This window comes from Narcine bancroftii, chromosome 1 (assembly GCF_036971445.1).
Source record: "Narcine bancroftii isolate sNarBan1 chromosome 1, sNarBan1.hap1, whole genome shotgun sequence".
Taxonomy (NCBI): domain Eukaryota; kingdom Metazoa; phylum Chordata; class Chondrichthyes; order Torpediniformes; family Narcinidae; genus Narcine; species Narcine bancroftii.
Window position 1 is genome coordinate 125,531,447 of NC_091469.1, and position 22,580 is coordinate 125,554,026.

General features: G+C 38.5%; 1 protein-coding gene across 4 annotated transcripts in view; it reads left to right on the top strand.

Annotated features, from left to right (window-relative positions):
- jmy (junction mediating and regulatory protein, p53 cofactor) overlaps positions 1 to 22,580 on the top strand; it is a 124,998-nt gene that overhangs the window by 54,375 nt on the left and 48,043 nt on the right. For all 4 annotated transcript variants that reach the window (XM_069938372.1, XM_069938380.1, XM_069938389.1 and 1 more), the window contains exons 3-5: positions 9,344 to 9,494; positions 17,696 to 17,865; positions 20,904 to 21,069. In XM_069938372.1, the coding sequence (XP_069794473.1) occupies positions 9,344 to 9,494; positions 17,696 to 17,865; positions 20,904 to 21,069 (487 nt within the window). The remainder of the gene's footprint in view (positions 1 to 9,343; positions 9,495 to 17,695; positions 17,866 to 20,903; positions 21,070 to 22,580) is intronic.

Consider the following 22,580-nt stretch of genomic DNA (forward strand, 5'->3'; position numbering starts at 1 on the left):
CTCCTATTTTTGTAATGTGAGTATGTTCTAAGACATTTCCCTTAATGTGCTCCAAAGATATTTAAGTAACTTTTCCTGCCTTACTTCCCAAGAGGAAGTTGAACATTGCCCCTTCTCTTGTAGGACCATCTACATCATGCTTGAGAAAACCTTCCTGACCTGGGACAAACAATGTCGATTTGACGGTCAAGAAAACACAACAGCGTATCTACTTTCTTAATAGACTAAGAAAGTTCAGTATATCATCTTTTCCATCAACAACCTCTACAGGTGTACCATTAAAAGTATACTTGCTGAATGCATCGCAGCACAGTATGTGAGTTACTTAGCTCTGATTGGAAAAAACTGCGGGAAGCAGAGGATATAACTCAGAACTTAACACAAACTTCTCTCCATCTACATCTCGTGCTGCCCAGAAACAAAGGGCAGAAAACAGATTGAAGGACTTGTCACATCCTGGACACACTCTCGTCTTCCTCCTCCTACTGGGGAGAAGGCTTAATAAAAAGCACTCTTCAACATGTTTAAATAGTTTTTTTTTCCCCCTACAACCATCAGGCTTCTGAATTAACCCCATAACAGTGCTCTCATGTTACCCTTACATGGTGCTAATTGATCATCGCTCTAATTTCAGTCCTGTTCTCTGCTCTTTACATGGCTGTATGAGTGTAGGTGATAATCTTTTAGTCTGTCCACAGACAAACAATTCTCTCTGTACCTGCTATTTTGTGACAATTAAACATAAACCGATTGCACTCCTTAATCAAAACATAACTCCCCTTTCTTTCCTAGTACTTTCCTAGTATTGATGTGGATTGAGAACTGGCTGGCAGGTAGAAGACAGAGAGTTGGGATAAATGGCTCGTTTTCTGAGTGGCAGGCGGTGACCAATGGGGTACCACAGGGATCTGTACTGGGACCCCAGCTGTTCACAATTTACATTAATGATCTGGATGAGGGGATTGGATGTAATATCTCCAAATTTGCAGATGACACTAAGCTAGGAGGGGTTATGTGCACGGAAGAGGGGGTCAGGAAGCTCCAGTGTGATTTGGATAAATTGAGGGACTGGGCAGATACATGGCAAATGCACTACAATGTGGATAAATGTGAGGTTATCCACTTTGGTAATACAAACTGGAGGGCAGATTACTATTTGAATGGCAATAGATTAAGAGATGGGGAAGTGCAGAGAGACCTAGGGGTACTTGTACATCAGTCTCTGAAGGCGAGCATGCAGGTACACCAGGCAGTTAAAAAGGCAAATGGTATGTTGGCCTTCATATCAAGAGGGTTTGAGTATAGGAACAAGGATACCTTACTGCAGCTGTACAGGGCCTTGGTGAGACCCTACCTGGAGTATTGTGTGCAGTTTTGGTCACCTTATCTAAGGAAGGATGTTCTTGCAATGGAGGGAGTGCAGAGGCAATTCACCAGGCTGACACCTGGAATAGCAGGAATGACTTATGAGAAAAGATTGCGCAAATTGGGATTGTACTCGCTGGAGTTTAGAAGATTGAGAGGGGATCTCATAGAGACATATAAAATTCTGGCAGGACTGGACAGAGTGGATGCAGATGGGATGTTTCCAATGATGGGAAAATCCAGAACCCGGGGCCATGGTTTGAGGATAATAGGCAAACCATTTAGGACCGAGATGAGGAGGAATTTCTTTACCCAGAGGGTGGTGAATCTGTGGAATTCATTGCCACAGAGGGCAGTAGAGGCAGGTTCGTTAAATATATTTAAGAGGGAATTAGATCTATTTCTTCAGTATAAGGGTATTAAAGGTTACGGAGAGAAGGCGGGGACGAGGTACTGAACTTTAAGATCAGCCATGATCTCGTTGAATGGCGGAGCAGGCTCGAAGGGTCGAATGACCTACTCCTGCTCCTATCTTCTATGTTTCTATGTTTACCTCCACCTCAGCCACACCTTTAGCTTCTATATCCCCAGTATATTGAGCTGTCACTCCTATCCCTTCCAAAGCTATGTTTTTATAATAGCTACAATATTAGCGGTTCCATGTCCCAATCTAGGCCCTGAATTAATCTGCCTTAACTATCAGGCCTCTTGTAGAGAAATAAATATGGCCTAAACTAGATCGTCAGTCTTTTTTCACTCACTGCGGTGCTCTAGGTTATCTTGAACTTGCTCATTTTAACTTTTGTATTGGCCTCATATCGGTTAATGCACCCATTCTCAATGGTGGTCCTACGGTCATCCCCTGGGGGCCATAGCACATTTAAGTTAAAGCCTTGTTTTCACCTCAACATAAATATTTTTTGGTTTTTTTTATGTACTAGGTAGAATGTGGAAGAAACCAAAACTGGACAGAGTCCTGGGGGTGGGGTGGGGGGCGTGGGGTGGGGTGGGGTGGGGGAGAGGGGAGGCCCAGAGACATAGCTGAAATAGGTTGAGAATGGGTGGGTTGGGGGAAGTCGTGTGATGCCATAGGATTGACATGGAGACTCGTGACTCCCTTGGGAAATTATTTTTAAAAATGCCACATAAGTGCTGTTTTAATTTTAATAATATCTTTCTTCTTTGGCTTGGCTTTGCGGACGAAGATTTATGGAGGGGTAATGTCCACGTCAGCTGCAGGTTCGTTTGTGGCTGACAAGTCCGATGTGGGACAGGCAGACACTGTTGCAGCGGTTGCAAGGTCTTTTGTCAGTGAGGTGGGCTCTGCGGTCTTCTTCAAAGGAGGTTGCTGCCCGCCGAACTGTGAGGCGCCAAGATGCAAGGTTTGAGGCAATATCAGCCCACTGGCGGTGGTCAATGAGATTTCTTTAGGCAGTCCTTGTACCTCTTTGGTGCACCTCTGTCACGGTGGCCAGTGGAGAGCTCACCATATAACACGATCTTGGGAAGGTGATGGTCCTCCATTCTGGAGACGTGACCACCCAGCGCAGTTGGATCTTCAGCAGCGTGGATTCGATTCTGTCGGCCTCTGCCATCTCGAGTACTTCGATGTTGGAGATGAAGTCGCTCCAATGAATGTTGAGGATGGAGCGGAGACAACGCTGGTGGAAGCGTTCTAGGAGCCGTAGGTGATGCCAGTAGAGGACCCATGATTCGGAGCCGAACAGGAGTGTGGATATGACAACGGCTCTGTATACGCTAATCTTTGTGAGGTTTTTCAGTTGGCTGTTTTTCCAGACTCTTTTGTGTAGTCTTCCAAAGGTGAATAATATCTTTAAATATGTTTTAATAAAATCTTTAAAACATATTTAAACCTCTCTTCTTCTACAATGCCTATGACAAAAGAAAAAACTAATTTGACCACTTCTGGAGCCCGACGGGAAGATGAAGAAAAAAAAATGAGGCCTACCTCAACAATGAAACATAGAGCCGAAGTCTGTGCTGTCTCCTGATCTCAAGAATCCTTAGAGGGGACTTCTGCCGCTGTCTCTCATCCGCCACAATGGAGAGATGGCGTCGGAGAGGGACCCGTGGTTGAATGACGCATGTGCTTTCTAGCCTTACCCAAAGCATTACTGGGAGAAAAGCAGTTACCAAAAAGTCGGGAACATTGCCCTCAGCATCTGAGGAAGAAGAATTGGGCTCCAGAGTAGGATCGTTTGATGATGATGAAGAAGAAGAAACAACAAATAAGATATTAAATGCTGTGAATAAAATGAAGAATAAGTTGGAGAAAATAGATGAAAAAATTACAAGAGTTCAGGATGATTTGCAACATGTTGAAGGCAGGGTGTCTACTGTGGAAAATACTGCCACTGCTTTAATAACTGTTAACCAAAAGATTTTAGAGATGAAGTGGATGTTTTGGAGAATTTTAGCAGAAGAAATAACATTAAAATAGTAAATCTTTCAGAGGGAAAGGAAGGTCCAGATGTGATTAGTTTGTTTCAAGATTGGATTCCTGAAGTTTTGGGAGAGCAGAATTTTGAAAATATAATTGAAATTGAGAGAGCTCATAGACCTCTGAAACTAAAACCTCTCCCTAATCAAAGCCCACATTCCATATTAAAAAATTTCTGCGTTACAAGGTAAGGGCAAAAATTTTAAGTCTTGCGATCAAAGGAATGGGGGAACATCAAGGCCCATTGTTATGAGAAGGGGATCGAATTTTGTTTTATCTTGATTTGAGTGAAGATTTGCTGAAGAAAATAATTCAATTCAGCTGAGAAAGTCCTTTTTGATAAATGATACGAATTTGTCCTTCATTAGCCTGCGACTTTGAAGATTATTTGTTAACTCTATGGAAGTGGAAAAATTGGCTCGGAGTCTTCCTGGAGTTCAGTCTCTGGAAGGTGCTCTGTCTTTGATGCAATTAGTTTTTTTAAATTCTAGTTTTATAAGTAAGGTGGAAGAAATTGAAGAATAATCTTATTTTTTAAATTTGTTTCTCTTTATTTCTGGGAAGCTATTTTAATTGTGGTTAAGTAATTAATTAGTTGATTAAATTTCAATTAATAAAGAGATTAAATCTTGTATATTGAATATACCAAGGGAGTGGGAGAGTGAGGAGTGCTGATTACTATGGGATTATGTGTATATTTGTGACTGGTCACGACCCGTAAAATGGAAGGAGTTGGTGCTGTATTTTTAGACAACACTTATTGGGAGGGTTTTCTTTTGTATTACTATAACTACATATTTTTTATATTTTTATTTCTATTTCTTTTTTTGGATTGCTAGAGACAGTATGTCTTGACACATGAAATATTATTTGTTAGAATAAGAGGAGACTTGCTGGGGAGGTGATGGAAGGGGATCGATTTCATTTTTATTAGATGAGTAAGTTGAAGAAGTTTGTAAATTTTAATGTTAATGAGTTGAACGGGACAATTAAAAGAAAGAGAGAATTAACATATATTAAGAAATTGGGTGTCGATGTAGCTTTTCTTCAAGAAACACATTTAACTGAAAAAGAAAATCTTAAAATAATAAGGGATTAGGTGGGATATGTAATGTCATCTTCGTTTAATTCTAAAGCAAGAGGTGTGACAATTTTGATTAAAAAAAAGAACCTTCCAATTAAAATTCAAAATGTGGTTACAGACCCAGTAGGGAGATATATAACAGTACATTACCAAATATTTTCAGAAATGTGGACTTTTTTGAATTTGTATGTTTCAAATGTTGATGATGAGTAGTTTATTCAAGACATTTTTCAATTTAGCAGAAGCACATGAAAATATTTTAATAGGAGGGGATTTTAATTTTTGTTTGGATCCATTGTTAGATAGATCTACCCAAGCAATGACGAGAACAAAAGCAGCTAAAGCAACATTAGTTTTGGTGAAAGATTTGAATTTACTAGATCTGTGGAGAAGGATTCATCCAAGAGAAAAAGATTATTTATTATATGGGATATCTTAAAAGCATATTTAATAGGTCAAATTATGTTTTATTTTTAAAAATAAAGAAATTACAATTTTGGAAAAGGATCTTCAAAATCGTACTTCTGAAGATAAACAAAGGCAGATATTAATAGATGGCATAATGAGATTAAATATTGTTTAATAATGGAAAAAATTACAAATGTTTCACATGATAATTATAATTTTTTTTATTAATAAGTGGCTGTTATACTTGGAATATTTACATTTCAATTTATATTGATTCGATTTTAATATGTATATATACTTTTTTTTAAATATCCTTTCTTTTTTCATTTTTTATGACTCTCCTTAGGAGAGTTGGTTGAAGGGGGGTTCTTCCTTTTTCTTTTTCTTTTTTTCTTTTTTATATATTAAAAAAAATGTTCATGTTTAATTGCCGTATATGTCATATATCATTTGTTTTTTGAACGGATGAATAAAGTTTAAAAAAAACTTCAGTATAATACATTACAAACTGACAGACTGAGAATGCAATTATAAGAACAAAATAAAAGATATAAATTAGGTGAGAGGTCACATAAATTATTAGCTTGGCAATTAAAGACAGAGCAGGCCTTTAATTAATCGAATTTAAAAAATATATTAATGTAGTTACTTATAAATATTTATTTATCGCAGATAATGTTTACTATATTAAGTCTGGAGGAGTAGACTGAGCTTAAATACCCCATTTACTGAGGTAGAAGTAAGGAAAGCTATAGTTTCCTTATGGAGTAATCTCCAGGAGAAGATGGATTTCCACCTGAATTTTATAAAGAATTTAAGGATTTACTAATACCTATATTTATGCAAGTATTAGAACAGGCTTCAGAAACCGATACTTTTCCAGAATCATTTTTGATTACATTGATTCCAAAAAAAGATTAAGACCCTTTAATGCCTTCATCATATAGACCTACTTCATTATTAATTGCAGATTGTAAAATTGTTGCAAAAATTTTGGTAAATAGAATGAATAATCTGTTATTTAAATTAATAAATATGGACCAGAAAAGTTTTGTTAAAAAGGGACAATCATCAGAAAACGTAGCTGGATTGCTCAGTATAATTCATTTGGCGCAAAAGAGAGATGCAGAAAAAGCATTTGATAGGTTAGAATGGGAATTTTTAAATTTAAGGTAGGTGTTGGAGAAATTTGGATTTAATTTTTTTATTGGATTAGAGCATTATATAATAATCATAAAGCTAAAGTGGTAACTAACGGACAAGTATCCACTTCATTTAAATTGGCATGATCTAGTAGACAAAGATGTTCTTTATCCCCATCTTTATTTATTTTAGCTATAGAATTACTTGCCCAAGTAATTTGTTCTGATTTACAAATTAAGGGTTTCAGGATAAATCAAGAAGAACATAAAATTAGTTTATTTGCAGATGATGTTTTAATATATTTGACTGATCCTGAGACATCTTTATAAAGATTATATGTTCAGTAGGAATAATATGGAAAAGTTTTGGGGTATAAAATAAATTGAGATAAAAGTGAAATGTTATCCTTAATGGAAGGTGATTATAGGCAATGTCAAAGGGATACTCAGTTCAAATGGCCAAAAGTGGGTATTAAATATCTAGATATACCTATAGTTAGAAATTTGAAGAATTTATATAAATTGAATTATTTATCTTTAATTAAAAAGATTGAATATTTGAAAAAATGTATACATTGACAAAACTTTAGTTGGAAGGGTTAACTGTATAAAAATGAATATATTTCCAAAAATACAATATCTTTTCCAATCATTACCTATTCTAGTATCTCCAAAAAATTTCAAGAATTAAATAAACAAGTAAGGACATTTTTTATGACAAGATAAAATGTCAAAAGTCTCCATAGAGAAATTAGCATGAAATAGATATTTGGGAATGTTAAGGTGAAATGCAGAGATTCAAAGTTGTATTCCTTTAGAAAAAATTACATATAATTTGAAAAATAAGTATTCTATGTTCATACAAAATTTGTACCTGTCCACCCAAATAATGGGATTAAAATTGTAATGATATCCTATCTATGTATCCAGACCTGCAAGATCCTTCTCTGAGTAGTTATGAAAAATTTTGAGATGTGTGCCAGACATTGCTTTTTTCTGCAATCCCAAATTTTTTTCTGTTTCTTTTTTCTCTTTACTTTTTATACTTATAGGTTTATAGTATCTATTATATTTTTGAGGGGGAAGGTTGAGTAGGACTGGGTTTGCGAGATGGGGTAAAACAATTTTGTTGTAACTTTATTTTTGTTTTTTGAAATCTTTATTATAAAAAATTATCACTACATGAATGGAAAATTTTTTTAAATATTCAAAAAAAATAAAAGAATGGTTGGGCTAATGGAATGAGACTGGATAACCTCCTCATCCAATTCCATCTACCCATCTCTTTAAGTGTTTCCTATCATCACCTTCCTTATATCATCATTTGTTGCCTTTCTGATCTTACTAAACATCAACCTGCCTCTCACTCAACTCCACCCCTCCCCTTCCTCCACCTTGTTCTACCTGTCTTGCATTCCTCACATTTGCTCGGTACAACTTTCACTCTTGTCTCATCCCTACCACTCTTTTCTTTATACAGGCTACCTTCCCTGTTAACTCCGTTCTGATGCAGGGTATCAACGGTTCATTTCCTTCCATTGATGCCTTCAGCCATTTGTTTTTTATGCTGTTTGTCTCTGAACAAAATTATTAAAATGATTGATGGCCCACTATGAGCTGACTGTTCAAAACCTTACAATATCTAGGCAGGTGATGTCTGCAAGCAACTCAATGTAAAAGAAAGCTTGAATCCTGTGTAATATTTCCAAGTTTAACCTCAGCTACATAACACTTGATATTTTTTTCTTATTGTTTAAGAAAAGTATGTGGATAGATCTCGTAAGTTAAAGTTGAATTTAATTTAAAACAATTAAATATGCAGGATGGAACAGGTCATTTTGACCCATGGTACATTTCGAACGTTGGGAGGAAAACGGAACCCTCGGGGAAAACCAACGTAGATACAGAGAGAATATAAAACTCCTACAGACAGCGCGGGATTCGAGTCCCAGTCTCAATCTCTGGTGCTGTTACAGTGTTGCGCTAACTGCTACGCCATCCATGCTGCCCACCGCTGCAATCATCACAAGTGCATGTGATGATTGGTTAAAGTAGAGGAACCAAAAGTTTGAATTGTTGGGGAAGTCGATCTGTGCTCTGATTAAATTATGCTCACCATTATACATCTGTGACAGAATGAAGTAGATCAATCATGTGTCTTCCTTCATCTCTCTTTATTTTTGTGATGTTTTTTAGCACAATCGCGAGAAGTTCGTTTTTTTAGGAACATGTTCTATTCCTCAATAATATTATGGATTTCGAATCCACTCCTTAATATCCAATGTTTATGTCACCAATGAGCCTTTTTCAGCTTTTTTCAGTATTCTGCCTCAAAATAGCTAGTAGGCAAAATAATTTAAAGCTTATGAGATTTTCCATGCTGAAGAAACCTGCTTTTCTTCTCTATCTAGTAGTTTGAATAAGAATATTTAGCTCAATGAATTAGTCTGGGGTTCGAACCAGCAATCTTCTGATTAGAATTTGAATGCTTTCCCATTGGATTTATTAGTCTTGTGTAAGTATTGAATTTAATCTTATTTTGGAACTTAAAGTTAAATATTTTCTGTTATTATATCATGAAATAGTCAAGCACTATCCACTTGAATTTTGGCAAGCTTTTACAGTTACAGAGCATATATGAACAGATATGAGCTTGGTGGTTTGTGGTGGGACGATTTTGAGATATTCACTTATACTTAGTTTTGTCTTTCAGAATGCTTCGTGAAAGCTCAACTGAGCAATTCAAAGTTTTATGAGAATGTTTAATGATTCTTGAAGCACCTTCTCATCTTTAATATAAAATTATGCTGAAATCCAAACTTGCAAATACTGCATCTATCCACTTGTCTTTTAAAATAGAAATATATTTCTTTTATTGTACAGATCTCACTGGAGAATGATTATCTTGGTCCACGAAGAATTGAAAGTTTGAAGAAAGAGGATTCTGATTGGCAAAGAAAAGCCCATAGAGCTGTACTGTCAATACAGGATTTGACAGTGAAGTACTTCGAGATCACAGCCAAAGCTCAGAAAGGTAGTTAACCTAAAGTTCTCCATTAACTAATCATAGGCTGTGTTCAGTATTGTGTTTGAATCTAGAAAGGAATTTGAAGTTGAATCATAAGACAACAAATTTCAGGGAGATGATTATACAAATCTAGATGTTTAATTTTTCTCCACATTGTCCACATCACTGGAATGTGGGTGTCCATTTTGCTCATAAACTTCAGTGTTAAATAATAGTGTTCTCAACATCCACAAGCAAAAAGAGGGGAAAATCCTTTTTTTAAATATCGTGCTACTGAAGGTGAAGGTGAAAATGTTTAACTATCCAATACTTTCTTTACAGCCAATACTTTTAAGACAAATATTTAGTAGTTAAGCTTTAATCTACTGCCATGCTTCTGAAATATCTATAGTACATATGGGCACTGTGGTCACATTGGTGTATTTTAGGCACAATGGACTTATGGGCTGGAAGGGAAAGTTACTCATTTTCTTTTACAGCAACCATTCTTATTTTCTGGAAATGAGGCTCCTGAATAGAGCTTCTCTCTTTAGCTCAAACACAAGATCTTACTTCATGCATCACATGGTCTTGCTAACCAAACTAAAATACTTGCCCATTTCTTTCTGTTATTTTATTGGGCAGATATTTTAGCCTTCATTCTAGTTTTAATGCTAGAACTTAGCTGCACATTCTCATGGAAGGCCCATTTTGAAGTAATACTATCACAGTATTTTCCACTGTGCTGTTAGTTATTTCTGGATTGCTGTAGTTGCAGCATGACTTCTCAAGCTGGGAAGTCTGTCCCTACACTTGTACTGAGTTAAAACTAGTACAAACAGAGCTGTTCCCCTTCAAATGAATGAGAGAAATAGGTTCCTAAGTAAACAGTTGTATTTTTATTGTTTCATTAAATTTATTGATCTCAAAATGAATCTTCAGTGGTTGGGTATGCTCTTTATAATTTCAAGAGAAAAAATTGATGAAAAAATTCTGACTTTTGAACAGTACGTTTTTTCCCCCACCATTTTAAACATCCAACTGCATTGGCAGCTTTGAGTTTCAAGAGAGTAGATGTCAGGATCTACTGGTTGTCAAAAGTTGTTTTTTTTTAGTTCAACCGGCTCTTTGTAAGCCTACCATTCTGAAGTACTGGAAGATGTACTACTGCTAAGGGGCCATGTTTATGGGCATTCATAAACATTTTGGGGCAGTGCACCATTACTTTAATTTCTCAGATTAATAAAAGAGCTCTCCTCAATCTATAGATATCAACTGTGAATATTTATTAATTTTTTTATATTATGTCTGTGATGCATTATTTAATTTATTATTTTTGATGGATCTTGTGTTTCTGTGTGGCTTCAGTAAGAGAGAATTTTGGAGCATCAGTACTTGCATGTATGACAATAAACTCTCGTCCTTGGAATCCTTGACCCAAAAGGCCAGTTTTTTTTTAATTGGACCTTTCCATCAGTGTCCAGAGATGAGGGTACTGATGGCTTTGGCATTATGAATCTATTCTACATGAAAGTCAAGCAGCTTCTTCACTTTAAATGTTCCTGATGCCTCTGCACAATTTAGTCCATTACAGAAAATTAAAGAATGTAACTTTTTATGAGCAGAAATTGTAAATACTCAGCAGATCAGGCAGCATCTAAAGCAAGAGATGTAGAATTTTGGGTCAATGTTTGTTTTCATTGAAATGATCATTCTGAGATAGATCATTGACCAAAACAATATATTTGTTGTTAAGGGGAACAGCCACAGGGCTGCCTCTTTCCCTTCAATTTCCTAACAGTCACCCAGTTACCTGTCTCAGGTTCATTCAGCTCCAACTCCTTCACACGGTCTCCCAAGAGCTGCAGCTAGATGCACCTCTTGCCGGTATTGTCATGACATTCTGTTCTAAATTGGAACTTTTCTTATTTAAATTGTCTTGACAAAGTTGCCGGTTATTAAAACTAATAAAGTAGACCTGCTCCAATTTGGACACCACTGCTGCTAAAAATATTGTTTGAATCCAACTAAAGGGTGCAAATAAAAATAACACCAAAAGGCATCTCAATCTTCTGGGTCCTTGCAACATATAATGACTTAAAAGTTCTGGTTGTCAATGTAATCCTCTGTACATTTGATTTTTCTTTCACCTGAAATTCTTTTTGCAAGTAAGGTGGATAATAGCACATAAACTGATATTTAGTATGGAAACTTCTGATGATTGTTACCTGGAAAATGTATGGGTAGATGGTACGTCGAGGCTTTGGCTCTTGAGGCTTCAGTGAGCGGAGGCTGAGGACATGCTTTTTTTAAAAAAAAATTTATTTTTCACACCATAAACCACATTAACCATGATACATACTTTTTCCTTTTCAAATATATACAGTGCCATTTTCTCCCCCCCCCCCCCTCCTCCCATCCCACCCTCCCGACCTCCCCCCTCCCGTCCATTTAAAGTACAAAATCTAGGATACATTAAACCAGTCAAACAATGTTGTCATTCAATAAAAATAAACAAGAAATTCCACTGAGTCTATTCTTTTCATTTCCTTCTCCTTTCGTTAATTTAGGTAGTGAATGTCCCCAGTATCTGATAGATGTTTTCGATGTAAAAAAGAAATGGGAACAACAATTCATGCAATCTGGACATGTGAGAAAGTAGAAAAATTTTGGGAAGATCTAAACCAAATATTAAAACAACATACCAAAGAATCCAGAGATCTTCCTCCTAAGTAACATAAAAAACAAAGAATTTGGAATTGATTTGGATGATGCACAAAAAAGATTTGTTAATTGTTAAGATAGCTCTAGCCGTAGCAAAAAAATGTATTATGTCAACCTGGAAATCGGAAGATAATTTGAAAATACAACAATGGTATATAGAAATGAATAAATGTATTCCATTAGAAAAAATAACATATAGTTTAAGAAATAATATAGAAATATTTGAACAAATATGGGAGCCTTACATGAAACACAATAGCGAAAACCTACTGAGGACATGCTTGATTCCAATAAAGTAAGATCTTTGAATTTAATTAGGAAGAATTAATTAAGTCAGCAGCTAGGGCAGTTGAATCCTCCGATTGCAGGATATGGGAAATCTGGGATAGCAGAATGTCATGACAATACCGGCAAGAGGTGCATCTAGCTGCAGTTCTTGGGAGACCGTGTAAAGGAGTTGGAGCTGAATGAACCTGAGACAGGTAACTGGGTGACTGTTAGGAAATTGAAGGGAAAGAGGCAGACAGTGCAGAACACCCCTGTGGCTGTTCCCCTTAACAACAAGTATATTGTTTTGGATACTGTTGGGGGGGAGGGGCGAAATTGATATACCAGGGACCATTTGTGCTGGTCATGTCTCCGGCACAGAGGTTGGCCCCTCGGCTCAGAAGGGAAGGGGGGAGAAGAGGAGAGCTATGGTTTATGAGAGCAGATAGGAGGCTTGATGAATGAGATTGAGGCTCCCAGATGGTACATTGCCTCCCAGGTGCCAGGCTCAGGGATATCTCCGATTGAGTTCATAGAATTCTGTAGAGGGAGGATGAGCAGCCAGATGTTGTGTTCCACATGAGGTCCAATGACATAGATAGGGGTAGGGATGAGGTTCTGAAGAGGGAATATAGGTAGTTAGGAAATAAGTTTTAAAAAAAAAGCAGGCCCTCAAGGGTGGTAATCTCAGCATTGCTGCCTGTGCCATGTGCCAGAAAGGGTAGGAACAGGAAGTTGTGGCAGATGAATTCATGGCTGAAGAGTTGGTTTGCAGGCAGGGGTTCAGATTTCTGGATCATTGGGATCTCTTCTGGGGAAGGTCTGACCTGTACAGAAAGAACAGGCTGCACCTGAACTGAAAAGGGACCAATATCCTGGCGGGCAGGTTTGCTCGAGGTGTTGGGGAGGGCTTAAACTAGTTTGGCAGGGGGGTGGGAATCACAATGTGAGTGCAGAGATTAGGGTAGAAGGACAAAAGCATGATGTTCTGCATTCTGAGTGGGTGAGGAATATAAAAGTAGCCAGTTAGAGGGGTTCAACACTAGGAGTAGTAGGAATATTACTGGTCAGGGATAATATCACGACTGTAGAACGGGAGGAGAGGATTAGAGGGGGTGTCCACTGAGTCGGTTTTGGTGGGTCAGAAATAAGAAGGGTGCTATACTGTACTAGGAGTAGTCTATAGGCCCCCAAATAGCCATTGGGACACCGAGAAGTAGTTAATCAGGCAGATTTTGGAATGGTGTAGGAAATACAAGGTTGTAGTTATGGGAGAATTCAACTTCCCTAATATTAACTGGCATTTCTTGACTGCAAGAGGGAGAGATGGGGCTGAATTTGTCAGGTGTGTTCAAAAAGGATTCCTAACACAGTATGTGGACCTGCCGATGAGGGGAGAAGCCATACTGGATCTAATTCTTGGTAATGATCCTGGTCAGGTGGCGAATCTCTCGGTGGGGGAGCATTTTGGTGAGAGTGACCACAACTCCCTGAGCTTTAGCATAGTTTTGGAAAAGGATAAAAGCAGACAAAATGGGAAAGTGTTTACCGTAAATATTCATGTATAATACAAAAAAATGTTTCCCCCTTTTTCCCCTCAAAAATGGGGGATCGCATTATACACGGAATACATTAATCATGAATATTTACGGTAATTGGGGAAGGGCTAATTACAATGGGATGAGGCAGGAACTAACGAGAGTAAAAATGTTCAAGGGTGAAAGCACAGAAGTATTGTGGAGGAAGTTTAGGGAGCACTTGTGCTGGGTTCAGGATAGGTTTGTCCCACTGGGGCAGGGAAAAGATGGTAGGTAAAGGGAACTGTGGGTGAGAAAACTCGTGAAGAGGAGAAGGATATAGGATTAGATATAGGAAACAGGAAGGGCTTGTGAGAAGTATATGGTAGCCAGGAAGGAGCTTAAAAAAGGACTTAGGTGAGCACAAAGGGGGCATGAGAAGGCCTTGTCATGTAGGATTACAGAGAACCCCAAGACATTCTATGTGTGTGTGAAGAACAGAAGGGTGATGAAAATGAAGGTTGGACCGCTAAAGCATAAAGGAGGCAACATATGCCTGGAGATGGAGGAGGTTGAGGAGATCGTAAATGAATACTTTGCTTCAGTATTCAGAAGAAAAATGGCCTTGATCAGGGTGAGGTCAGACTGGAAAAGGGAAGGTTGGGCCTCATAAGCCTAATTGAGTTTTTTGAGGAGGTAACAAAAGAAATTGATGAGGGTAAAGTGGTAGATGTGGTTTATATGGATTTTAGCAAGGCATTTGACAAAGTCCCCCATGAGACACTCATTCAGAAAGTCATGAGGCATGGGATTCATGGAACTTTAGCTGTGTGAATAAAAAAATTGGCTTGCAGGTAGAAAGCAGAGAGTAGTACTGGAAGGAACTTATTCTGGCTGGAAGTCAGTGACTAATGGAGCACTGCAAGGATTTGTTCTGGGACCCCTGCTCATTTTTATAAATGACCTGGATGAAGAGGCAGAAGGATGGGTCAGTATGTTTGCAGATGATACGAAGGTTGGAGGAGTTGTGGGTGGAGCTGAAGTTTGCCGAATGGTTACAAGATGACATAGTCTGGATGTAGAGTTGGGCGGAGTAGTGGCAGATGAAGTTCAATCTGGATAAGTGTGAGGTGATGCATTTTGGAAGGACAAACCAAAAGGTTGAGTACAGGATTAATGGTCAGTTACTTAAGAGTGTGGATGAACAGAGGGACCTTGGAACCTATATCCATGCATTCCTCATGGTCACTGCACAGATTGATAGGATAGTTAAGAAGGCCTATGGGATGCTGGGCTTCATTAATAGGGGGATTGAGTTCAAAGGTAGAGAGTTAATATTGCAACTCTGCAAATCTCTTGTGAGGCCACTCTTAGAATATTGTGTTCAGTTCTGGTCACCTCGTTATAGGAAGGATATGGAAACTATGGAGAGGGTGCAAAGGAAATTTACCAGGAAGTTGCCTGGACTGGAAAATAAGTCTTATGAGGGAAGGTTAACAAAGGTGTGGCTTTTCTCTTTGGAGTGTAGAAGAATGAGAGGAGACTTAATAAATATCTGCAAGATTATGAGAGGCATAGATAGGGTAGATGGCCAGCACCTGTTACCCAAGGAATACAAAAGCCCGGGGAATGTGTACAAATTGAAGGGCGGGAAGTTTAGGGGAGACATCAGGGGTAAGTGTTTTATGCAGAGAGTTGTGGGTGCCTGGAATGCCTTGCCGGGGTGGTGGTGGAGGTTGAAACATTAGGGGTATTTAATTGATTCTTAGTCAGGCACGAGGATGGAAGTAAAATAGAGGGTTATGGGGTTGGGAAGGTTTACTATTTTTTAAGGAATGTATGTGTTGGCACAACATATAGGGCTGAAGGGCTTGTACTGTGTTGTAGTGCTCTATGTTCTACATTCTATCTTTCCTATAGCATGGTGTCTGGAGTGATTCAAATTAGCCATATTGGATTTTCTGTGCTTTTTATAACAGGACAGGTCTAACTAAGCAATATTCCACTTTGTCAGAATGATGACATTGTTGTAACTGCATTGAAATCAGCAAGAAGGTTGATGTTTACTGAAGTGCAGGCTATTAGATTTAGCTGGGATCTTTTCTATCCTTACAGCTTTAGCTGTATCTGGTGTTCTCAGATGTTTTTTGGTGTCCACAGAAAAGATTTTCTTCTGTGATTGCCATCTTCTAATCAAAGATGAAAAGTATCTATTCATTAAGTGCTTTAGTTATTAGCAGTCACATGCTGGGCTCTATCAAAATCACTCATAAACTGAAAGGTGAGCTTTGATTGTTCAGTCATTTAGCTCTTCCATTGCTTACTGTTTTACAATTTATGTGCTATCTTACCTAGGGACTGCTTAAGAGCTTTCTCTGGAATATCGGTCTTTGATGGTTGTGTATTAAGTTGAATTTAGAAGTAGTTGGATTGCCAAACGCTGAAGATATTTGTAAGTGGCATTGTGTTTGCTTGGAGACCTGCCAGTAGGGATAATCCAAGGTGTTAGTATGGTTGCTTAATATTTTAATAAATGATCTCATAATTTGTGGCTGCTATGAAGATTCGACAAAGGTTAGGAGTATTGACAAAGCTCAATAGCTCAGAGTTCTCTTGAAGTACTGAGGGATTGACTCTGCTATTGGCAAATGATGCTTAAAGTATTTTAATACTAATATATCTAGAGAAGTATGTGTAGATCAAAATTGTGGATTCTAGTGCACAAAGGAACACAGCACTATGTTATCTGGAGACAATTGCTTTGAGATGCATTTATACCACCAATGAATATAAAATACTTAACTACAAACACTTGGTCACTTTATTTATAATAACTTGTGTGTTTTGCATGTGGTAGATGCAAGATTTTAAAAAGGAAGCAGTTAAAACATCTTGGTTATAAAAATAGGCTGAGAGACATGGGAACTCTTCTCAAGAGAAATGTAGATTCAAGACTGATTCATTGTTGTCTTAGAAAACAATGAAGAGAATAGATTGTGTTTGAGTGAACCGTTATTAAGTTTTTAAGTTTTGTTCGGTTACCTTTGGCATAGATTTCAGAAGATGGTTTTCAAATGGAATTTTTGGATAGGCTGCAGTTTATGCTACAGGTGCAACATCATAATTTTTCTAAATGAAACCTTGTCGTATTTCCTGCTGAAGAAGAAAATATCCCCAACTTGTTTCCACTACTGAAAGGAGTTGGAGATAATCTTTTTATATATTTTTGTCTTTCCTCCAGATTGGTATTGGAAGAGATAAGTGATCCTTCTAGGTCCATAAAATCTACACTATTGGTTGTTACTTTGTTCATAACCCTTCGGCCTTAAACAGTTGACTTCTGACTTGATCATTCAGAGGAGTTAGCCAAGTTCATACCATTGCTGTCGTTTCCCTCCCCTGTGTTTTTTTTTTAAAAAACACCCCCAGTATCTTTCTTTTTGGTTAGTCTGCCAAGAATTGTTGCATATGTTCTGCTGAGACCTATTATGGTACAGGTAGAACATGGTAGTTGGAAACAATCATGGCATCTACTCCATGTCTGATGTACAACAAATTGTAATACATTTGGGAAGTTAGCAATAGTTGTATCAAGAGTAGAAACAAAATAAACATTAAAAAAATGAAGTTTATATTTTTGTTGTACCACAATAAAGGTGCAACAGAGTTACAGAATCATCATTTGTATTCCTGTAACGGATCATATTGATTTTCTTTCAGCTGTATATGATCGAATGCGTGCTGACCAGAAGAAATGTGGGAAGGCAGCCTGGGCCATGGCAGTGGAAAGGATGGAAAAACTTCAATATGCAGTTGCAAAGGAAACTCTGCAGCTTATGAGAGCAAAAGAAATCTGTTTGGATCAGAAAAAGCAGACACTTAAGGACGAAGTATGATTGTATCATTACATTAATGAAGAAGATAAAAATAAGTATTGTAGATAAATTAAAATACTTTGGAGAGTATTTTTGTGGGATCTATACAAAATGATTCTATAATTATGTGACATAGAAGCATTATTTTATCATCCAAAATTGAAGCATTATTAAAATGCCAAGAGTTATGTGAATTGATGTGAAGGACACACCTTTGTCAGACAATCAGCTGTAAAAGCAAACCTGTGATTCTGGTCAGAGGCATTAATTTGATTGTTTGAAATTAACTTTGATCTGTGACAAAACATACCAATTTCCAATGAAAGCAGGAAGAACGTTATAAATCTTTTGCTGTCTAAAACTATTCAGAATCAGAATTTATTGTCATGAACAAGTCACGAAATTCAGTGTTTTGTGGCAGCGTCAAAGTGCAAACATTCATATAAACCACCCTACAACAATAAATTTTTAAAAATAGTGCATGAAAAGTAAGACAGTGTCTTTAGTTCATTGATTGTTCAGCAATCTGATGGGAGCAGGAAAGAAGCTGTCCTTCTGCCACTGAGAGTTCATCTTTAGGCTCCTACACCTTTTTTCTAATGGTGGCAGAGTGAAGAGGGCATGGGGGGTGGGGGTTTTTGAGGATAGAGGCTGCTTTTTTAAGACACCTCCTCTTCTAGATGTCCTCGATGGAGTGAAGTCTGGTGCCTGTGATGTCACAAGCTGAGTTAACAACCCTCTGGAGTTTATTCTTGTCCTGAGCATTGGCTCCTCCATACCAGACAATGATGCAACCAGCCAGAATGCTCTCCACAGTATACCTGTAGAAGGTTTCGAGAGTCTTCGGTGACATAACGAATCTCCTCAAAAACCTCACAAAGTATAGCCGGTGGTGAGCCTTCTTCATGATTGCATCGACATGGAGGCTCTAGGACAGATCCTTGGAGATGTTGACACCCAGGAATTTGAAATGATTGACCCTCTCCCCAACTGAGCACTTGATCAGGACTGGGTCATGTTCCCCTGACTTCCTCCAGAAGTCCACAATTATTTCCTTGGTTGTGCTAAGGATGAGCACAAGGTTGTTAGTGTGCCGCTATTCAAGGAGCTGATCTATCTCCCTCCTGTATGCTTCCTCATTCCCATGTGATTCTGCTGATGTCATCAGCAAATTTGTAGATAGCATTGAAATTGTGCCTGGACACTGTCATGGATGTATAATGAGTAGAGCACTCAGCACGCATCCTTGAGGTGCACCTGTGTTGATAATCAGTGAGGGGGAGACATTGTTTCCAATTCATACTGACTGTGGTCTTCTGATGAGAAAGTCAAGGATCCAGTTGCAGAGGGGGATGCAGAGGCCCAGAGTTTCTTGACCAGCACTGAGGGAGTAAAGGTGTTGGAGGCTGAGCTGTAGTTGATGAAGAGTTGCTGTTTTCGAGATGATCCAGAGCTGAGTGGAGACCCAGCGATATTGCGTCTGCTGTAGAGCGATTGTGACAATAGGCAATTTGCAGTGGTCCTGCTCTTTGCTTAGGTACCTGTTAATTCTGGCCATGACCATCCTCTCAAACTATTTCATCTCAGTAGAAGTTCGTGCTTCTGGGCGATAGTCATAGAGTCAGCTCACATTACTCTTCTTGGGTACCAGGATGATTGATGTCCTTTTGAAGCAGATGGGAACCTCTAACAGCCACAGTAAGAAGTTGAAAATGTCCGGAAACATTTCAGCTAGTTGGCTGGTGCAGATTTTAAGTACCTTGCCAGGTACGCCATCAGAGCCTGATGCCTTGTGAGGGTTCTCTCTCTTGAATGATGTTCTGATAGATATCACGGAGTCCTTAGCCTTTCCAGGGATTCTAGTAGGTGTTTCATTCTCCTTCTCAAAGCGGACATAGAAGGTGTTTAACTCATCGGGTAATGAAGCATCATAGCTTTTATTTGGAATAAAACTTTTATATTATATCTATATTTGTTTACACCATCCAACAGAACTTTGAATTCCTTATTTTGTTCACCCTCATTTTGTAGGCCGTAATGGCCTGCACTCCCTGCCATAGCTGGCGTGTATCTGTCTCTGTCTCTAGCTTCCCCTGGAATTGCCACTTTGTTTCAGAGATGGCCTTATGTGGGTCGTACCTGGACTTCTGGTAGTTTCTAGATCCCTGGCCTTAAAAGCCCTTGATCTTGCCCTCATCAGGTTGCAAGTCCTCTGATTCACTCAAGCTTCTGGTTGGGGAACATCTGGTATGTGTGCATGGGCACACACTTGCCCACACAGGTCTTGATGAAATCAGTGACATCTGTTGCATATTTATTCAAGTCTATGGATGAGTTCTTGAATATATTCTAGTCCACCAATCCAAAGCTGTCATGCAGGTGCTCCTCCACCACCCTCGATCATACTTTTACAGTCTTCACTACTGGTCCTGTGGTCCTCAAGTGTCTGCTTGTACGCTAGGAGTAGAAGTACAGCCAGGTGATTAGACTTACCAAAGTGCAGTCCTAATATGGCTTGGTAGGTGTTCTTCATGGTGGTGTAGCAGTGATCGACTGTGTTGGCTCCCCTGTTTGTGGTAATTTGTCAGAGATTTCTTCACGTTGGCCTGATTGAAGTCCCCTACAATGATCGGGAAGACATCAGGATGTGCTGTCTCATGGCTGTTTATCACAGTCCCTCGAGTGCCAGCCTGACGTTAGCCTGCGACCAGGATGATGGTGGTGAACTCCCTCATTTGAAGTGGAAATAATTTAATTGAATATACATTGTTCAATTCAACCATGATTAGTATTTGAGATGATAATGTGTGCATTTGAGATGTTAATCAATTAATCATTCTCAAAGATTGGTATTGGTTTAAATTCTGTCATAAAATGGTCAATTTGGTCTCTTGTCCATTTTTTATTTTTTAATAAAAAGTACATCACAATAAGTGTTAGCCTAATATTATTTGTGCCCTTCGCCTCACTTCAGTTTATCAAACAATTTGGTTTTTTTTTAAAAACTGACAGTTGACATTTCTTATCTTAATACTATTTATTTTGTAATACAGATGCAGAGTCTTCAGAATAGCACTGATGCCATTACACGGCTGGACCGACTGGAGGCTGACTATTATGACGTGCAGCTTCAGTTGTATGAGGTGCAGTTTGAGATCCTAAAATGTGAGGAACTACTGTTAACAGCCCAACTTGAAAGCATTAAAAGGCTCATTACAGGTACAGTGACAAATCGATTTAATCCAATTTTGGGTCGGGAGTTAGTCATGTTGGTTGGTAGCCACTGAGATATATATCCTGTTCATATTCTGCTTATAATTATAATAATGATAACTTTGGAATAAAACTTTTATATTGTATCTATATTTGTTTACACCATCCAACAGAACTTTGAATTCCTTATCGTAGTTAAAGTTCAAGTTTATTTATCATCCGATTGTACAAGTACATCCTGATGAAACAATATTCTCTGGTCTATGGTGCAACATACTAGTTAAATAAACAGTTGAGTCAAGGAGAGTATTTATGAGCACTTCATCAGTCATCAACAGTCTTACGGCCCATGGAAAGAAGCTGTTTCTCAACCTAGTTTCTAGCTTTAATACTCTATATTATCATTAAATTCAACAAAATTGTAATATTACACAAAATTGCCTTTCGTTTGCCATCAGTATTAGCAGTGCCAGGCAGCCTTACAGTTTAAAAAAAAGAGAAGCAAAAGAGAGTCTTATCAGAATCAGAGTGTTCGAGGATATACCCCCAGCACTTCCATAGCTTCTGCAGCCACACAAGACTCAAGTTCAATTCAAACCACTGGCAGCCCGAGCCTACATCCAAACCTCCGATATGATGAGGAAACCTTCAGCGTCCAGGGTATTTGTGAGCCCTCCTTGCCCCCAACATGTTCTCGAATATCGGTTACTTTACCTAGTTCTCATGAGCCATTCTCCAGCAGCCCGCAGCCGGGAGTGAGTCCTTTGACCTCGTCTCTGCCAGCCCGAATCCTGTATGGGTTCCTCGCCACTAGTCACTAACAGCTCACTTCCTGAGTGTGCCCTTCAGCTGTAGAGCCCATCACTGTGTTCGCTGTCCTTGGAGTAGTCTCTACTTTTCCTTCTCAATGAGGATGTTCTCCCTGTTATTGGTGCCATGCTCTACCGGCATCTGAAACTCTTAGAGGCCACTGCCAAACACAAGCGCCGTAATCTTAGACCCAAACCCCATGGTCGCAAGATTTGAAATAAATCACCTTTGGGTCATTTAACGGGCCATTTAAAGCCTGTGTGGAGGAGTCGGACTGGGCGGTTGGACCCCGTGGAGTTCAGTGTCTCCATTCCCCACTTTCCCTGGGTCTGCACAAGCAGCAGCTCTGTTGTTAAAGCAGCTCCAAAGGTGCTGGCATTTATTTTCCCGAAGGGAGTAGTTAAAAGATGCTGAGTGCAAGATGCTAGGGTCCTTACTAATTTTGCGAGCCCTCTTTAGAGAACGATCCCGATAAATCCCACCATTTTTTTTATTTTTCACACTATGAACCATATCAATCAAAATACATACAAACATTTCCCTCTTAAATATACACAGTGTCATTTTCTCCCATTTTTTCCCCCCCTACTTTCCCTCCCTCCTTCCCACCCACCTCCAAACCTATTAAACGTTCAACATATACAATACAACCATTAAACAATGTCATCACACAATGAAAATAAACAAGAAAATTGTGTCATCTACTT